The sequence below is a fragment of the Schistosoma mansoni genome, assembly GCF_000237925.1.
Source record: "Schistosoma mansoni, WGS project CABG00000000 data, supercontig 0167, strain Puerto Rico, whole genome shotgun sequence".
Taxonomy (NCBI): domain Eukaryota; kingdom Metazoa; phylum Platyhelminthes; class Trematoda; order Strigeidida; family Schistosomatidae; genus Schistosoma; species Schistosoma mansoni.
In genome coordinates, this window is record NW_017386055.1 from 159,137 (window position 1) to 176,541 (window position 17,405).

The following is a 17,405-nucleotide window of genomic DNA, read 5'->3' on the forward strand; positions in this document are numbered from 1 at the left end:
AGCTTTTTCAAGGAATTCCTTGAAAAAGCTTGGACCAGATTGCCAGGCGAAACGTTGGATTTAATTTAAAAATTCATTCGCTGAGATTTTACAAATATATTATTCCTATTTAATTATTCAAGTTGTTGCTTCACAATCAAAATACAAAAAAAATTAATTTTATCTGTTTCAACATTGTTTTATAACAATTAAATAATGCATTTAAAACGTCTTTACATTTCCATTGACAGATATAATGAGAATTTAGAACTGGAAGACGCTACACACGCGGCCATATTAACCTTAAAAGAGAGTTTTGAAGGTCAAATGACTGAAAGTAATATTGAAGTTGGTGTATGCAATGAAAATGGTTTTCGAATTTTAACATCAGATGAAGTGAAGGATTATTTAGCAGCTATACCATAAGTTATTTTAGGAAAGTATTTTTTTTTCAAATAAAACCATTCCAAGTTAATTTTCGTATTGAATTATTTGTACACACTGGTAGTAGTAGTAGTAATAGTAGTAGCGGTGCATTTTAAAGAATTTCATTACATAAGAAATTCAGCAAGTTGTAACAAGCTCAGCACGAATTCAAAAAGCTCGTTTGTCTTTTACCAACTCACGTCACCTATGGCGAAGACGAGATATCTGTCTATCAATTAAGGGACGAGTATACTGCGCAGCAGTTCGCTCTTTACGGCTGTAAAACATGGCCATTAAGAGTAGAAGATACTCGTTAGTTACTAGTGTTTGACACAGGGTATTAGGAAACGATGGTAAATCAGTTGACGAGGTGATGAATCTTTATCGACTGAGATAGTTGGGCCACGTGTTACGTATGCCTGAACACCGATTACCACGACGCGCTATGCTGACTAGTGTTGGCGATGGTTGGAAGAGAGGGGCGGCCAAAACAAAACGTGGCATCACTGCTTGAAGTCACTAACTTCTAGCCTGATCCATGTTGGCAGATGCAGACTAGTTGATTGGGGTCCGCGTGACTATTGTAACCAATGGTTGGAGACTCTAGGTGACATGGCTCAGAATCGATCACAATGGCGTGGGTATATACACTCTTTATCTTCCCTTAAACCTTGAGATTAAAATTGCTTCATATCTATCTTCCTTCTTATACTATATCCTTATATACTACCACCACTAAATTAACTACTATGAATTCGTTGTTCATCTTGTTGTGCTAACGAGGTATGGCAACTTGGACCGATGCATATGTGTGCCTGGTCCTACGTTGTAGCTGACTGACTGACAATAAATGTCAACATCACAGCTTACTGTTATCTCCATGACTTTTATAGATATTGGTGTGTATAGATGTGACCCTCTCTCATAATTACATTAATTTACGCTGATACGTTTTCACTGAATCTAACGCTGTAATAGTGACTGAATGAATATGAAACGGTAATATTTTCGCACGTTAGATCAGATTAGTTAGGCAGTCGTGAATCCCGACAAGACGTTTCTCAGTAGTTAACACGCTCAACTCGCAAATGATAAAACTGCGGATTTGGATCTTAATACCATCGTCTACTTCGGTTGTAGCACTTACACACAAACAAAAATGTAGGTCATTACATTTATTGCATTACTGATATATCGTTTCTAAGTGAGAGAAAAACAAACCAATCAAGAAAATATGCGTAAATCCACAAATGGTTCATACGAATTACTCTTTACACACATATTAATTAGAAATGAAACAATGTGCTTACATCCTAAATCAATCCAATGGACTAATTTTTGAGAAAAGAAGTTCAACCAACAAACGTTTTAACATAACGTGATGGATGATAAACGCACAAGGGAAGGGTTGTGGCAAAGGTTCAATAGTAATTGATATGAAGTATGTATAAAACCGTTTCTTTTTTTAATAAACAGTGAGAAAATTTTCTCGATAGCGGAGAGTATACAAGAGAATTTATATTAGGCGTTATTATGGTTTAGTTCTTCATTTGCTTGAATGGTAGCACCAACATCGTCATTGCCATCAGTATTAACGTTTGATGATGATTCACCGTCTTCTTCTTGTTGTTCTCGTGCATTATCCACCCATAGGCCACTATCAACACATCTTTTCATATGATACTCAGCTTGTTGTGGATCCATACTGCATAATACGGTTTTTAATAATTCAACATCTTTTTTCTCGAAACACTCTTGAAGATTCTTGTAGAGTGGTAAATAAAATAATGATAAAAGTAAGTTATCCTCATTCATTAATAATCAGCGTTGTTAGAATATAAATTATATACAGCGCATAAGTCGAGGATAGATGCTATTAATCTCTAATAATTGGTTAAGTGATGGATTTTTGCATATTTCGTCAGTAATGGGATGGTGATTATTTAATCAAAGAAAAGCTGTAATTTGTGCTGTTAACTGTGATTATGAATAAATCACACTAAGACACATATCGACTAAATTTCTAAACATGTCACTTGTTTAAAAATATATCTTGCCTTTGGAGCAATGTCAAGGTCCTGTGTATGAAGTTGTCATCCACGCACATTGCTTCTGATGAATCATCTCTTAATTACAACAAAAACTCATTTACCAGCTAATTTAGTCGGGTGAAAATGCCTAATTAAATTCCCTGACCAAAGCTCTTAGTTGTTGTTATTACTTCGACTTTAATTTCTATACAGTCTTTCCATTGATATATGTTGTTTATCCGGAACTTACATACATGAAGCAACTGTGACCATTCATTCACCAGGCTAGTGTGAAGTATCAATACAATGGCCCACAAATGCCTTGGTATGACCGACAGTCGGGAGAGTTCGCTCTCCCTCTCGAAATACCATCATATGGTCATACGTAATATAGCCTCTGCCAGGGAAGTCCTACTCACTGCCTTCTCGTGGCATTACTGTTGTTTACGAAATTGAGAGGAAGAAAAGCGAATGTCCGGTCCTTTAACCGGGTTGGTGGACACGGAAAGTCCACCTAGGGGAGTTGGAAAACCCTCATTCCAAACCAATGGTGCACATGGACTCCAGTATCCTGAAGGAACAAATGGCGTATGAATCAATCGTTGGTCACCGAGTACCATGGGACTGTATCTCCTCACGATGCTCCACTGCCTTGTGGACTAGACCTTTAGGTCAAATTAGTGTTTGACCACGTACGTGTTTGAAGTTCTTTTTTTACTTCTGACCCCAAATGTCTTGATGGGACCAAGGGAGGGGAATCTACTGTCTCTCCAAATACTCTCATATGACCACGCATATTATGGACGCTGACTGGGAAGTCCTACTCACTACCTTCTCATGACAAGGATGTCTACGAAATTGAGCGGACGAAACGTCAATGTCCAGCGTTAAGACAGGATTGATGGGTACGAAAAATCCATCTAGTGAAATTCGAAAACCACGATTTCTAACCAATGGTCCGCATGGACTCCAAGATCTTAAGAACAAATAGCATATGAACTTATTGCCGTTTGGCGGCTCCGACGGAACTGCACGTCCATAGCCTTAACGATTAGATTTCTAGGACGAAGGCTCGGGGAGTGACCTCTAAGAAAACTATATGCTTCCACTTAAGCAACCGGGAAGTATCCTAACCTATATATAAATTGAATAACAAATATTTTGTGTGACGCATATACATTTTGGTTTCCCTTTGTACTAATGTTGTGTTTAAATAAGTAATTGTCACTTTGGCACGGTACCAAGTACGTTTATAAACCAAAGTCTAGTCCCGTTTGTTCTCGAAAACCTGTGTGACCAATACGGTTTTAGTTTGGCTGAAAACTTTGCATATAAAAATCAGTCTAACAAACTTAATCATAAAGCTGGTGATTTCATTATTTCTCCTAAGAACTGTAGATCGGTAGAATGAGTAAGTTGTAAAAATTTCATTGTAAAGTTTCTTTTTAGAAAACAACCAAAAATTCAAAACAATAAGTATCACTAACCGTTGGTAGCGACTCAAAAACTTCAACTGGATCCAGACCACCAGGACCAAGACGTTTTTGCTTTTCTTCCTAGAACAAAAGAACGGAAATTAGCCGTACAGTCACATTATGTTTTTTTTAATTACTAAGTAAACATGTCCTCCACGCACTCGACGTTACGTTGAACTGCAGTCAGTCACAACGTAGAACTTCGTACGTACGTACATTAGTTCGAGTTGCCATACCATATTAGCACAGAGATGTAGTTATCGATTTAAACCCCATAGTGGTAGAAGTAGTTACCCGACCGTTGCTGCTACCTTGATGTGGTGGTCGGGCTTGCCTATCGTGATGAACCAATCGAGCTATACTGGCTGGAACAGTCGTCCCTCAAGGTCCTACCACGCCAGGCAGGTCGGTTGAAGAGCGGTAAGACTAAAAGCAGCAAACCCAAGGTCCGAAGGCGAAGTCGTACTGCTGACTGTACAGAGGTTTGACGGCAGTAGGATGTTTCCTTCAGACAACCAGCATGACAGCGATGCTGCCTTCTCACAAGGAGGGGTGGGATTAGAAAAAGTCGACCCTAAAAATGCACACCTCGCCTTATCCCACAGATTTCCGTCTCCGGCGGTAAGGTCCTTTGAAGAACGGAGCTAACACAAAAACTACCCACGTTGAACTGCACACATCATTAGTGTAGGGAGTTATGTATCATACTGTCCGTTTGTTCAAACCAAAGAAAATATAGAGTAGTAATCTGCCACTAGTAATAATGAGTAAGTTGCTTTATCAAAACGCCGTTAAGGAACTCGGTTTCCAACCAGTTGGTGACACGGATTTGGACCCTGCATGACATACTTTAGTTTAAGCAACCTTGGCCCCGAAAGATTAGTATACTAATTGTTGCTAACTAAATGAGCTATCTCTATTTGTTATCATCATCCTTATACTAAATATGGTATCCATATCAATATTCAGTTATTGAACAATATTTTCATATACATATTAAAACAATTAGAATATGATTTTACCTCTTCAATTTGCATCATAGCTTCTTCTAAACGAACTTTTGCTCGAGCTCTAATTCTTTCTCGAAATGCAGAAAGTTCATCATTGAAAGCTTTTTGATATTCTGGTTCAGGATTCTTAAATCTTAATTTATTTAGAGAAAAAAAAGTGTTATCCAATTATATATAAGTACATAGTATAGAAAATACAAAAGAATAAGTTGGATTGTGGTTGATAGTAGAATCTACGCTAGGACATTATCATTGCAAGTTCTACTGAAAAATTTCAATTACATCATAAAATGTTGATATCTACGCTCTCAAAGTAATGTGAAGCTCTCTGTACACATCACTTTGAAAGTGAAAGAAAATTACAGCAGGATTGCCATCGGCTTCTATTCTGAGACATGTCTGATAAACGTTTCAAGCTAGTGTTTCACCAACTCTAGGATCCCAACCAAGTAGTTGTGAAGGACCAACAGGAGCCAATCATGTACATCTTTCATAAAACGACACAATGTTATGTACTGACTATCTCTCTCCTCCTTTTTCAACAGGTCACAGCGTTGGCAAATAATGCACAACGTGGAATTCACTGTAATGACATTCGTAATACATGTCCGAGCCACCAAAGTCGGTTTTTCAAGATGGTGACACCAAATGAATTATCGTCGTTGTCAAAACTCTGCATTACTAACATGGTGTTACCAAGGTATGTCAGCCATCCCTTAGAGATAACAATAGTCAAACAAAGAGAGTAGCTTAACATCCTCAATTCGGCGATGTCAAGTTTCACAAGCATAGAGCAAAGCTGCTTTGATTATACTACTTTCATTGATTTCATCATTCACACCATACCAGGGTATCTGAAGCCACCTCAAATAGAAAGGCTGAAATATAAGCAATCAACTTGAACATAGTTTGCAATCAATCATAACACAACCTATTTAAATTTCACATCACTAATATAAAACATACATCACTCATTTTATGTATTACATCCTTCTTTTACAATAACTTACACATATATCAATATTTCAGACGTAGAATCATCTTCAACCTGTATAGTAGTAGTATCATATTTATAATTTAAGGATCACTGTGTAGTGGTTATTCTAGTGTTTGTCTAGTCTTTTAGAAATGATTAAATTCTATCTATCAAGTTTCAATGTGATCATTAGTCCTAATGATCACATTGCAAATCGATTGATGAAGTTGTAAAACTTCATCAGTTGAGATGGCTGGGACACGTGTTACGTATGCTAAACCACCGACTGTCCCGACGTGCAATGTTTCATGGTGTAGGAGTAGGTTAGAAGAAAGCTAGGGGTGGCCAGACCAAAACGTGGCACAATTACATGAAGTCACTGATAATTGGACTGAGCCATGTTGGTAGGTGTAGACTACCTGGTTGGGATGAGCGAGATGATAGCAACCGATGGTTAGAGACCTTAAATAACATGGCTCAAAATGGTTTGCAATGGTGAAAGTGCATCCACTCTTTGTATTCTACCAAATTCTAATCTTCTGAATTCTTCATGTCCCTTTCTTTCTTTTTCTCTTTTCAAATTTATTTCATTGGTTTGTACTCCTCAAATAACATCTTCAAACCCCAATCTTTCTCATTACTGCCTATACTCTTACTACTTCTACCACTATGGGATTTGAATCGACAACTGCATCTCTGTGCTGATGTGGTATGGCAACTCGAACTGACGTACGTATGTACGAAGTTCTATGTTGTGACTGACTGATCATTAGTCCAAGTGATCTAACATCGCATGCACTATGTTAGGATTTGAAATGATCAAACTAAACCATCTCGCTAATGATACTTAACATTTTATATATTATTACTGAACTTACTTCGCAAAGAATGGTCGAATACACGCTCTTGGATCAACTTTTAGTGATTTTGCTAATTCAAGCATAAATTGCATCACTATACACTGATGTGAAACATGTTCCATTAATTCAAATTTCTAATGGAATTTTAAAAGTAAGCCAAGAAAAACAACAGGAGAAACAGAACAATTATCGGGAACAATAATGATATGGATTGAAAACAAGATAAATAAGACTCCATAATAGATTGAAATCACTTGGTGAAACTATTGAAGACTGGTGAGCGTACAGGCATAGCTGAATCGTTCTAGTTTCAGACTAGATTCCCCCAAATGCTCTGGTACGGTCAAAAGTGAGGAGAGTCCACTCTCCCTCTCGAAATGCTCTCACATGGCCAGCGAATATATAGCCTCTGCCAGGGAAGTCCTACTCACTGCCTTCTCGTGGCATTACTGTTGTTTACGAAATTGAGAGGAAGAAAAGCGAATGTCCGGTCCTTTAACCGGGTTGGTGGACACGGAAAGTCCACCTAGGGGAGTTGGAAAACCCTCATTCCAAACCAATGGTGCACATGGACTCCAGTATCCTGAGGAAACAAATGGCGTATGAATCAATCGTTGGTCACTGGCTACCATCTGACTGCATCTCTTCACGATTTTATTTTATTTAAACACATATATATTGGTACAAAAGGTCACCAGATACATATGCGCCACACAAAATAATGAAAGTAGGAAGAGAAAGGATGAAAAGGTAACGCGGACTAAAATGTACAACCAGAAGACTCTTTCAGTTAAGAAAGTTAGAACCACTCTTTATGTAGAAAGTAAAAGAAGGTTGCAGCAGGATCGCCACTGGCTTCTATTCTGAGCCATATCTGATAACGTCTCTAGCCACTGTGTTGCACCATCCCTCGGATCCCAGCCAGGGAGTCGTGAAGGTCCAACAGAAGCCAGCCCTTTGCAGCTTTCTTTCATACCACGACACCATGTCATACACTGACCACCTATCCGCTTTTTCCAACCAGTCCCAGCGTCAGCGAATAACGCACGATGAGGAATTCTCTGGGACGACATTCGTAGAATATGTCCAAGCCACCGAAGTCGATGTTCCAAGATGGTGACACCAATTGGATTATCTTCTCTGAACCCGAACACACGATGCTGAACCTCTGCATCACTAACATGGTTTTGCCACTGGGTGTCAGCAATCTTTCGTAGACAACGATGATCAAACACAGAGAGTTGTCCAACATCCTCAAATCGGGGGAGGGGGGCAGGTTTCACAAGCATAGAGAAATACTGCTCTCACAGACGCGCTGTAGATTAGACTTTTTACAGACAAGCTAACATCACGAATGCGCAAAAGATGAACTAGATTGGCATAAGTCGCTTTGGCCTTCACTTTACGTGAACTGATTTCATCATCTGCGCCACCACCAGCACTTATGTAGCTACCCAGATACACGAACTTCTCGACTCCTATCTGCTCACCACCCGAGGTGAGTGCAAGATCAGGGTCTTCTCAGTCTTGAAAAAATACTTTGCGCTTGGAAGGTGCAAAGCACATATTATACCTACAGACACTAGTTGTCAACTGATTAAGTGCGCATTGCATGCCTTGAGAATCATCGCACAGTAAGACAATATCATCCGCACACTCAAAGTCTTTCTCCAGGCAGCGGGTCCACACCGCCATCAGAGCTGTTTACAGAATGTCATCGATTACAACGTTGAAGAGGAATGGTGAGATCGGGCAACCCTGCCTAACCCCACTGCTCGAATGGAACAAGGGAGAAAGGTGGTTGTATGCCCTCACTCTGCCTGAGGTGTTCGTATACAGGGCCTTTAAGATGTTAATGAACTTCTCAGATATACCCTTCTTCAATAGACAATCCCAGAGAACAGTCCTGTCCAACGAATCGAAGGCAGTCATGATATCAAGAAACACTACGATTGTTGGCCTGCGATAAGGCTGACGGTGTTCTAACATTTGGCGGAGGGTGAAGATGTGATCAATGCATCCTCGACCAGAACGAAAACCAGCCTGCTCCTCGCGAGTCAATCGTTCTCGGGTTTTAAACAACCTACGAAGAATGACAGAAGCCAATAGTTTGGACGCAATCGGAAGTAGACTTATCTCCCGATAGTTGTTACAGGAACGACGTGAACCATTTTTAAGGATAGGGACGACTCCAGATAGGTACTCCAAAAGGAGCGGCAATCTTGTACACAACCACGCCAGCGGTAGCTGATCGCGATGTGATCAATCTGAGTCCAGGCTTGAGATGCAGAGGGAGGACGCAAGGTGGCACACCGGCGATGACTGTGCCGGAAGTTAGTGCTAGCCAGAAACAGGTTGTGGTCTGTGCACAGTTGCAGCAAACGGTCCCCGTTATCTGTCCGGCGACCAACAAGTCCCCATCGGCCACCTAAACGACTCTCTTCTGTGCCTAGACGCCCGACCTGTGCATTCAAGTCTCCGGCTAATACTACAATATCTGTCGAACGCGCTTTCTGGAGAAGAACTGTTAAGTGGCGGTAAAACTCATCCTTGATTGCATCCGGTCTGCAATCTGTCGGGGCACAGGCGGAGATGACGAAAAGACACCGTTTCTCACGCCGATTTTTTCTCACTTTGATGGAACTTTCTAATCTAACAGCACATAACCGACTGTTAATGGGGATCCAATCGATTAGTGCTGCCTCAGCCCTAGTGCTTAGTGCAACGCCAACGCCTGCAAGACCAGACAAAAATGCCACAGAGTCCCAAAATAAGGGCACGTGAAACAAGCTTTTCGAAGCGACAGATGGAGAGCGAATTTGTAGTACTTCACTAGAGTCTTGAATACGGGTCTCGGATAGACAGCAAACATCAACATTAAGACTTTCTAAAGGCATAGCCAGCCCCATCTGTTGTCCGATCTGCATTAGTGTGCGAACGTTGAAGGAAGCCAGCTTGAACGGTGTACGCGGTTTCAGAAAGACTGCTTCAGTATTCATAATCGATGGAAGCATTCACTTTCAACCAGACAGTGACTGGAGATTGTTTAGATAGGACAGAGTTTCCACCATGGGCGAGCTACTGCATAAGTTGGAAAGGAAGGATACACAATTTGAGAATAAAGGGAGTGAAAAAGCGACGTAGTAAATAATAGTAATAATAATAATAATGGTAATAATAATAATAGTGTAAATTGTCTTGCTTCTAGTGTGAGCGAGAATAGTATCGTCAATAGAATTCATCATTTCATTTATTTGGGTGTGGGTTGTGATACTGCTCGGGTGCCCAAACCGAAGCAGGTGGTTTTCTTAGGGGGCCACATCCCGACCCTTTGATCTAAAGGTTTGATCCACAAGGCAGTGGAGCATCGTAAAGAGATGCAGTCCCATGGTAGCCGTTGACCAGCAGCAGGTTCATTCGCCATTCGTTCCTTCATGATACTGGAGCCCATGTGCACCATTGGTTTGGAATCAGGGTTTTCCAACTCCCCTAGGTGGACCCTCCGTGTCCACCAATCCGGTTATAGCGCCGGACATTCGCTTTTCTTCCTCTCAATTTCGTAAACAACAGTAATGCCACGAGAAGGCAGTGAGTAGGACTTCCCTGGCAGAGGCTATATATTCGCTGACCATGTGAGAGCATTTCGAGAGGGAGAGTGGGCTCTCCCCACTCTCGGCCGTACCAGGGCATTTGGGGGCCTCCTCACGATGTTCCACTGCCTTTTGGATCAGACCTTTAGGTCAAAGGCTCCAGGTGTGGCCCCCTAAAAACCACCTGGTTCGATTTGGGCACCTGGGCAGTATCACAGCCCTCACACAAATCAAAAGAGATTTGTGCGGTGCATATATATCTGGTGCTCTTTTGTACCAATATTTATGTGTTTAAATAAATAAATAAAACTCTAGACCCTATAAAACATTCAATAATCAATTGGTAAATCACAGTTTACAATCCTGTATCATTTTATTCGCTCTAGACAGCAAAGGATAGTAATAACCAGGACTCATACATACACACACAAACAGTATAACTAAGATCCAACTAAACATAAACCTATATTCGATTACAAAGATTCATGTTAATATTGTTGACATAACAAAACTTTTAAATTACAAACATAAGATACATTGAATGACAAAATATTCAAGAATAATTTGCTTACCTCTTCCATAGCTAAATCAATACACCAAATTACAAGTTGATTAGCTGTTTCTTCACATACTAAATCAGGATATTTAACAAGAAAATTTTGTGAATCTAATGGTTTTTGTAATAGTCCAAATTTTCGTATAGTTTTATTATGCTTATTAACAAATTCTTTTAAACGATTCACTGCGGCCTCTTCAGAATTTGATGTTGAGTCTAGATTCTCTTCATATTTAAGTTTGGGCGAGTTAATAACCTAAATTTTTCATGGTTGATTTACATTTTTTGTGTGGAAAAGATGTAGTTTTAAAAAATGAAAAGAGGATTGTTAAATAATCAGACAGAATTCATAATTATAATTGCCTGATATATGTATATGACAAACAAACGTGTCGGTGGTCCCAGGATATATGGACAATGCTTTAAAGACACCTATGATCGAATTCTAGTAGCCTATGAATATCCCCTATTCTTACCAGCCATGTTTCACAGCCATAAAGTAGGACGGAACGAACTGCTGTGCAGTAAACTCGTTCTTTGGTTGCTAGACGGATATCTCGACGCAACCCAATACTCAAGCAACATTTTGCATTTCGAGGGGGAGAATCGCATCCCAAACATGCCTGTATTGTTGCTTATAGTGATCAGAAGACTCAGCACTTTGTCAGCGACTTCACCAAATAAACCTGTCATGAGTATATTCTAAGTCTACAAGTGAATCTCCCGGTAAAAGTTTAACTCTTGGAAATTTAGATGAGGAGAGTGTTATCTCTAGGAGCACATCAATGACAAAGTAAAACAAGAATAGAGAGAGTGGACAGTCCTGACGAACACCACTTGAAACAAACAATTATGATGACAGTTCGCCATAAGCTCCAACTCGACCAGTTGTGTTCGAGTAGACAGCCTGTATAAGATTAATGTACTTATTTAGTACTCCTTTTAGTAAAAAAAACCTTACAACAGGTCGAGAAATACCACTATTGTGGGACGTCTGAATGTGTGTCTATAATCTAGGACCTAACGTAGTGTGAATATCTGGTCTATACAGCCAAGTCCAGGTCAAAATCCAGTCTGGTTTTTTCTACTCTGCTTTTCACGAGCTATAGCTGGGCATCGAAGTATTAATGAAGCTAATATTTTAGACACTATATTAGTCAAACTGATTCTTCTGTGATTATCACAAGAGGACTTTTGTCGTTTCTTATAAACTGGCACAATCAGTGATTGAGACCAGTAAAATGGGATTACGTCCAGTTCCCAGATTCTACCTAAAACCTCAGTCAATCTCACTGCCAATAGTGGACCGTCATCCTTAGAAACCTCAGGGGTAAATCCGTCAGGGCCTGCTGCTCTCCCTTACTTTATATTTCCTATAGCTTTCACAACTTCGCAGAGTTGGAGGACATACATCAACTCGCTGGATGGGAGCACATAAGTCGAGCAGCTGAGCGGGGTGATACCAACAGATATTTACCTAAATCTTATCTAATTTTGAACAAATATAAGCTTACTATAATCTACGTTGGATACTTAAAAAGAAAAACACTGACAGTTTATCAAATCCACTTTACGTCCTCTTCATAACGCCTCACATTTTTGTGACGTGATTCCCACTATATATACTACATCAAAACCTAAGTCTAAATAGTAAAAATGGTGTACGAATAAGCATAGTATTACGGATAGTTTAGCACACTCAAGAGTTTACAAATAGAGTGTTAATTTCTTCATAAAAGTTTGTGCAACTTACCGTCTTCGATTTCGCATCTTTGCAAATTGTATCAATATTTAAAGGTCTAAGCTGAATTAGAATTCATAGAATATTATTTGAACAAAACCTACTCGTTCTTTCTTTTGTATTTCAGCCACTTTTACTGACCATTCTTTAGCTTCCACCTCGAGTTCATCAAATTTTTTCTGTAACTCCTGCATGTTGTCTGAACCAGCCTACCTCAGTTAAATAAAAACAAATATTTCCACAATTCAAACCTCCTTAGCTTTATTTAATTTCTGTTGTGTTTCGTTATATTTAGTCAGAAACGATTTATAATTTTCTTCAAACTCTGCTTTTTCTTTCTTCCAAGCAGCATCCCTTTCTAGGCGTGCTTGATGTCGCCATCGAAATAAGCTAGGTGTGTCTATATTTGGATGAGTATCATCTTCATCATCAGAAACCTATACGAACATAGAAATATAACGTTACAAATAATCTTTAAAAATTGGCCGGTGATAATCCTTTCGCTTAAAAACAAACATTTCTGTACATGATTACGTATACCAGTAATTGTTATTTAGTACATAGACGGCCAGTCAGTCAATCCTTCGCAACATAGAACCTGATGCATGTGTGTTAATTAGTCACCGCATCACACTAGCATAGCGATACTATCGGGAAGAATTTCATAGCAGAACTAGTAACATCAGTATCAATAAAAACGACTAGGTATACGAAAAGAAAGAAGTTATAAGGAAATTTTAGGACCCAGGTTTTAAAGGAAGGATGAACATACACACACACACACACTCATTATGAGCAATTCTAAGACATGTATAGTTTTTAACCATTTGTTATGATAATCACTAAACCAAATCAGCTCAGTTCTATTACCAACAACTTTACAAACTAGCGTTACATCATGGTCTGATCGTGGTTGAGCATACGTTATTTTATTATTATTTAAACACATAAATATTGGTACAAGGAAGCACCAGATACATATGCGCCATACAAATCTAATTCGATTTGTTTGAGGGCTGTGACACTGCCCAGGTGCCCGAACTGAAGCAGGTGGTTTTCTTAGGGGACCACATCCGGAGCCTTTGACCTGAATGTCTGATCCACAAGGCAGTGGAGCATCGTGAGGAGATGCAGTCCCATGGTAGCCGGTGATCAACGGTTGATTCGTACGCCATTTGTTCCCTCAGGATACTGGAGCCCATGTACACCATTGGTTTGGAATCAGGATTTTCCAACTCCCCTAGGTGGATCCTCACATCCACCAACCCGGTTAAAGCGCCGGACATTCGCTTTTCGTCCTCTCACTTTTGTGAACAACATCCCCGCCACGAGAAGGCAGTGAGTAGGACTTCCGTGGCAGAGGCTATATATTCGCTGGCCATGTCAGAGCATTTCGAGAGAGAGAGAGCAGACTCTCCCCACTCTCGGCCGTAGCAGGGCATTTGGGGGCACTTAGAAGGTCTATTTATTTGTTTGGACATAAATATTGGTACAAGAGGGCATCAGATATATATGCCCCTAAAATACTAAAGAAACGGAAAAGAGATAGTATAAAACAATTGTCTCTTATCAGATGTTAAGTATATATGCATATGAGTGCAAACAGCTTCACAGACACGTAGAAGATCGAAGCATTGGTATTTTCTATGTAATCAGATCGTAACATTATAGTCAAAGAATTAGGCCTCGATTTTGGCGCCCGAGTAGTACTCCAGCCCTCACACAAATCGAATGATGAAGTGACATATGTGTATTTGGTGCCTCCTTCTAATCATGTTTGTTTAAATAGACAAGTCATAATTCAAATTTAAGTATATAATCCTGTACGTAATATAAATTAGTCACATTCTCAACCAACTGATACAGTTGCAACTATCCATTTACTCAAGGAATGGAGTTACATACATCTAGATCTCAATCTGTAAGTCAACCAATAAGCGATTAGACTGAGATGCAATCTGTTTCGTATCACCAAACGTCCTTCAATCATAAGTGTCTTTGATGGACTCCTAGCATATAGAATGCAATAAACAATCCAGTAATGTTGACGTTAGACATACGATACCATGTAGCATTGCCAAGTAAGTTGATGAGCCTACAAACATTCTAGGGAGATGCTAGGCATGCCTATTCTATCTATCCTGACAAAAGATGCTGACTGGGATGCAAGTCAAAAATAAACTAGAGGTCGTTACATCTCAATTGTACATGTTGACATTCACTGCTAATGTCTCGTCAGAACACGTGAAATTTCTAGTTAGTGGTCGAGGAAGTCTTAAACTGAAGTGCAATGAAGATTAAATTCGTCATGATGCCACAATCACACTATATTCTCCGAATTCACAGATCATCAACATTCTTGACTTTCAGTTGTGTAGCCTGACTTGTATTTTGACTGTACTTTTATATGTAAATTCCCATTGTAGTTGATAGTGATTGCCCTTCCATTCCAACCTTATCGAGTTTTCTTTGTTTAAAGTGGCGTCAACTTTAGAACTTCAGCACCCACAAAACTGCCTGAACTACTTAGCTTAACTTCGTGCTTAAAGAACGGTTGAGAAAGTTAGTTATCATTAAGAGAGGAGAAATAAACTGGTTATTTTCCATAAATTACCCAAACAACCAATAAAGGGGAAAATTCATTGGAAAATAAGGAGGAAATAATGCGCGAATGCGCCAAAATATCTCCTTCTTCGCCTGAGTGAAATAATGCGGAATTTCCCCTTTATGTCACTCTGCATTTCAAATATCGCTCAACTGTCAACTTTTCGCCTAAATATCCGCTGAATTGTCTATTTTTCGCCTAATGTACGCCAAATCGTCTACTTTTCGCCTTTTCTGGATTAGAAGGCATAACATCTTAACCAGAACACTAATATGTGGTTATATAAAAACAAAGGCCTATATTATTTGGAAGATAATGTTGAGGTTATAAGGCGTTCGATTATTATTATTTGGTGAAAATTAGTACTGACAAGGACAGTACCAGAAGCATCGAATTCCAGAAATCATCTCATCACGTTGAAAATTACATTAATTACATGCAAACACAAATGACTGTGGAACAGAAAATATGAAGTCTAGTTTAGGAAAAATACAAACCTCGATGTGATCCCACTTGCTATAGTTGAGACGCGACATCCCGAGGAACAAAATGCAAGGAAAAGCTTAGAAGCTTTTTGAAAATCCGCTAGATTTTCAAACTCCACCAAACAACATGAGATGCAATTGTAACAGTCATTAATTGAGGGAAGCCAAGGCCTCAATAATAGCAACAAAGTACAACAATTCTGTAGTTGATCCAACTCCCATTTCGGATGTGAAGCTATTATTTGGTGTCTCTGTGTAAGTCCAATATCCTTGTCACCAGATTGCATAAACAGATTGATTTCTTCACACTGGCTTCTAGTTGTTTCGGTACAGTTCGAGGTATTCGTTAAAGTAGATTGGATCCTATTCTATCCACTCAACTTCACTAATTCTAGTCAGTTTGGTGGTTATTTGTGAATTTCTTTATCGTGTGGTTCGAGTGAGTGCATCTGTCTCAGGGCAGTGGGGATCCTAGATGCCGGAAACTAACACATTGTGAGGCAGGAGGTTAGTTGGACGCAACCTCAAAAAAATAAGGTGGTAATTTGTGTGCTGTAGAAAGATGACTGTTTCAAGAAAAACAGGTAAGTTAGGTAGTTGATTATGCAGACAGTGTTAGGAGACCTAATTGGGGGAATAGGATGGGAGACAGAGGTGATAGTAAGAGACGTATGAAGTAGTTACTGGTATGTAGTAATGATAATTGAGATGACTTACAAGTCATCCATCAAACATAACAGGTCGAAGAGGGTGAGTACGTGTATGTCGAGACACTTCTTAAAGCCATCCACTGGTTGGGTTCTGGACACCTCACCAAAGGAAGCGTTCCCAATGAGGTCCACTCATAGTGAGAGTTTTTGGTTGTTCAACCTTTGATATCCATCCATCCGCGAGTTTTCTGTATGGGTTTAGAGATGTTCGAGCAACATGTGTGTGTTGAGATGGTTTACAGTGCCTGATATGTTGTGTGCCACTAGCAGATCACCTCTTATTCTCAAATAGCCCAACAAAAATAGACCCGAAACATCCTGACTTCCATAAATTTTCAGAGCCTGGATAGAAGTGGTTTAGCGAAAATCATCTCTTTGTGATCACCGATATGAGAAACACGTTAGGTAGTGTGTCGAAGATATTTGTTGGATCGAAGACTGCTGTCCCTATCCATGCATTTACTTGTTGTTTATCTATCGATTTTTCAGTTACCTTCGACAGCTTAGGGAGTAACGCTACTGGTCTGTCACCAGCTAGGTATTTTCTGTCGCCTAGGAGGATCGGAAAAAGAGTGCTCTGCTTCCATCCTCGTGAGGGTTGTGGTGTATATAACGAGAGAGTAAGTAGATCACGCATTGATAAGTTTACAGCCTCCTCACTCAGTTTCGAGATCATGGTTCTGATGTTGTCATATCCTGGTGACTTACCTCGACATTGGGATCTCAGCCCCCTTAATACCGAACCGGGAGTTATTTGGATGTCTCCCAGACACTCAACTGACATTGCAAGTGAGAGATGCTTCACGCGTCAGTGCTCCAGTTTAAGTTCATCAAAGAGGTTCGCATTGAATATCTCTGCCAACTTTAAGTTACTGAGATCTTTGCCGTTTGTCCGTCTAAGAGTACAAATACCCGGTTTGTATGCTTTCTCCCAGTCACAAGCTTGTAGTGATATTAGTGTT

The 17,405-nt window shown here is 39.7% G+C and overlaps 2 protein-coding genes across 2 annotated transcripts in view; one reads left to right on the plus strand and one right to left on the minus strand.

Moving 5' to 3' along the window:
• Positions 1-192, plus strand: part of Smp_067890 (proteasome subunit alpha 2 (T01 family)) — a gene marked incomplete at its 3' end in the record, with an annotated part of 4,355 nt that extends 4,163 nt beyond the window's left edge. The window contains exon 5 of the mRNA XM_018797109.1: positions 93-192. Coding sequence (XP_018646801.1) covers positions 93-192 — 100 coding nt within the window. The remainder of the gene's footprint in view (positions 1-92) is intronic.
• Positions 193-1,565: 1,373 nt separating this feature from the next.
• Positions 1,566-15,840, minus strand: Smp_067900 (cdc37-related). The gene is made up of 9 exons (XM_018797120.1): positions 15,746-15,840; positions 12,895-13,080; positions 12,748-12,852; positions 12,656-12,706; positions 10,919-11,158; positions 6,775-6,890; positions 4,933-5,053; positions 3,923-3,991; positions 1,566-2,169 (listed from the first exon to the last, which is right to left on the minus strand). The coding sequence occupies exons 1-9, from the start codon at positions 15,782-15,784 to the stop codon at positions 1,927-1,929; spliced, it is 1,170 nt and encodes a 389-aa protein (XP_018646802.1). The 5' UTR covers positions 15,785-15,840; the 3' UTR covers positions 1,566-1,926.
• Between the last annotated feature and the right edge of the window lie 1,565 nt (positions 15,841-17,405).

Excerpts from the sequence above, each read along its gene's own strand:
- Smp_067900 (XM_018797120.1), bottom strand. The coding sequence starts at position 15,784 with ATGTCGCGTCTCAACTATAGCAAGTGGGATCACATCGAG. Across the intron at positions 12,853-12,894 it reads AATTAAATAAAGCTAAGGAG|GCTGGTTCAGACAACATGCA; the intron begins GTTTGAATTGTG and ends TAACTGAGGTAG. Across the intron at positions 3,992-4,932 it reads CTATGATGCAAATTGAAGAG|GAAGAAAAGCAAAAACGTCT; the intron begins GTAAAATCATAT and ends CTTTTGTTCTAG.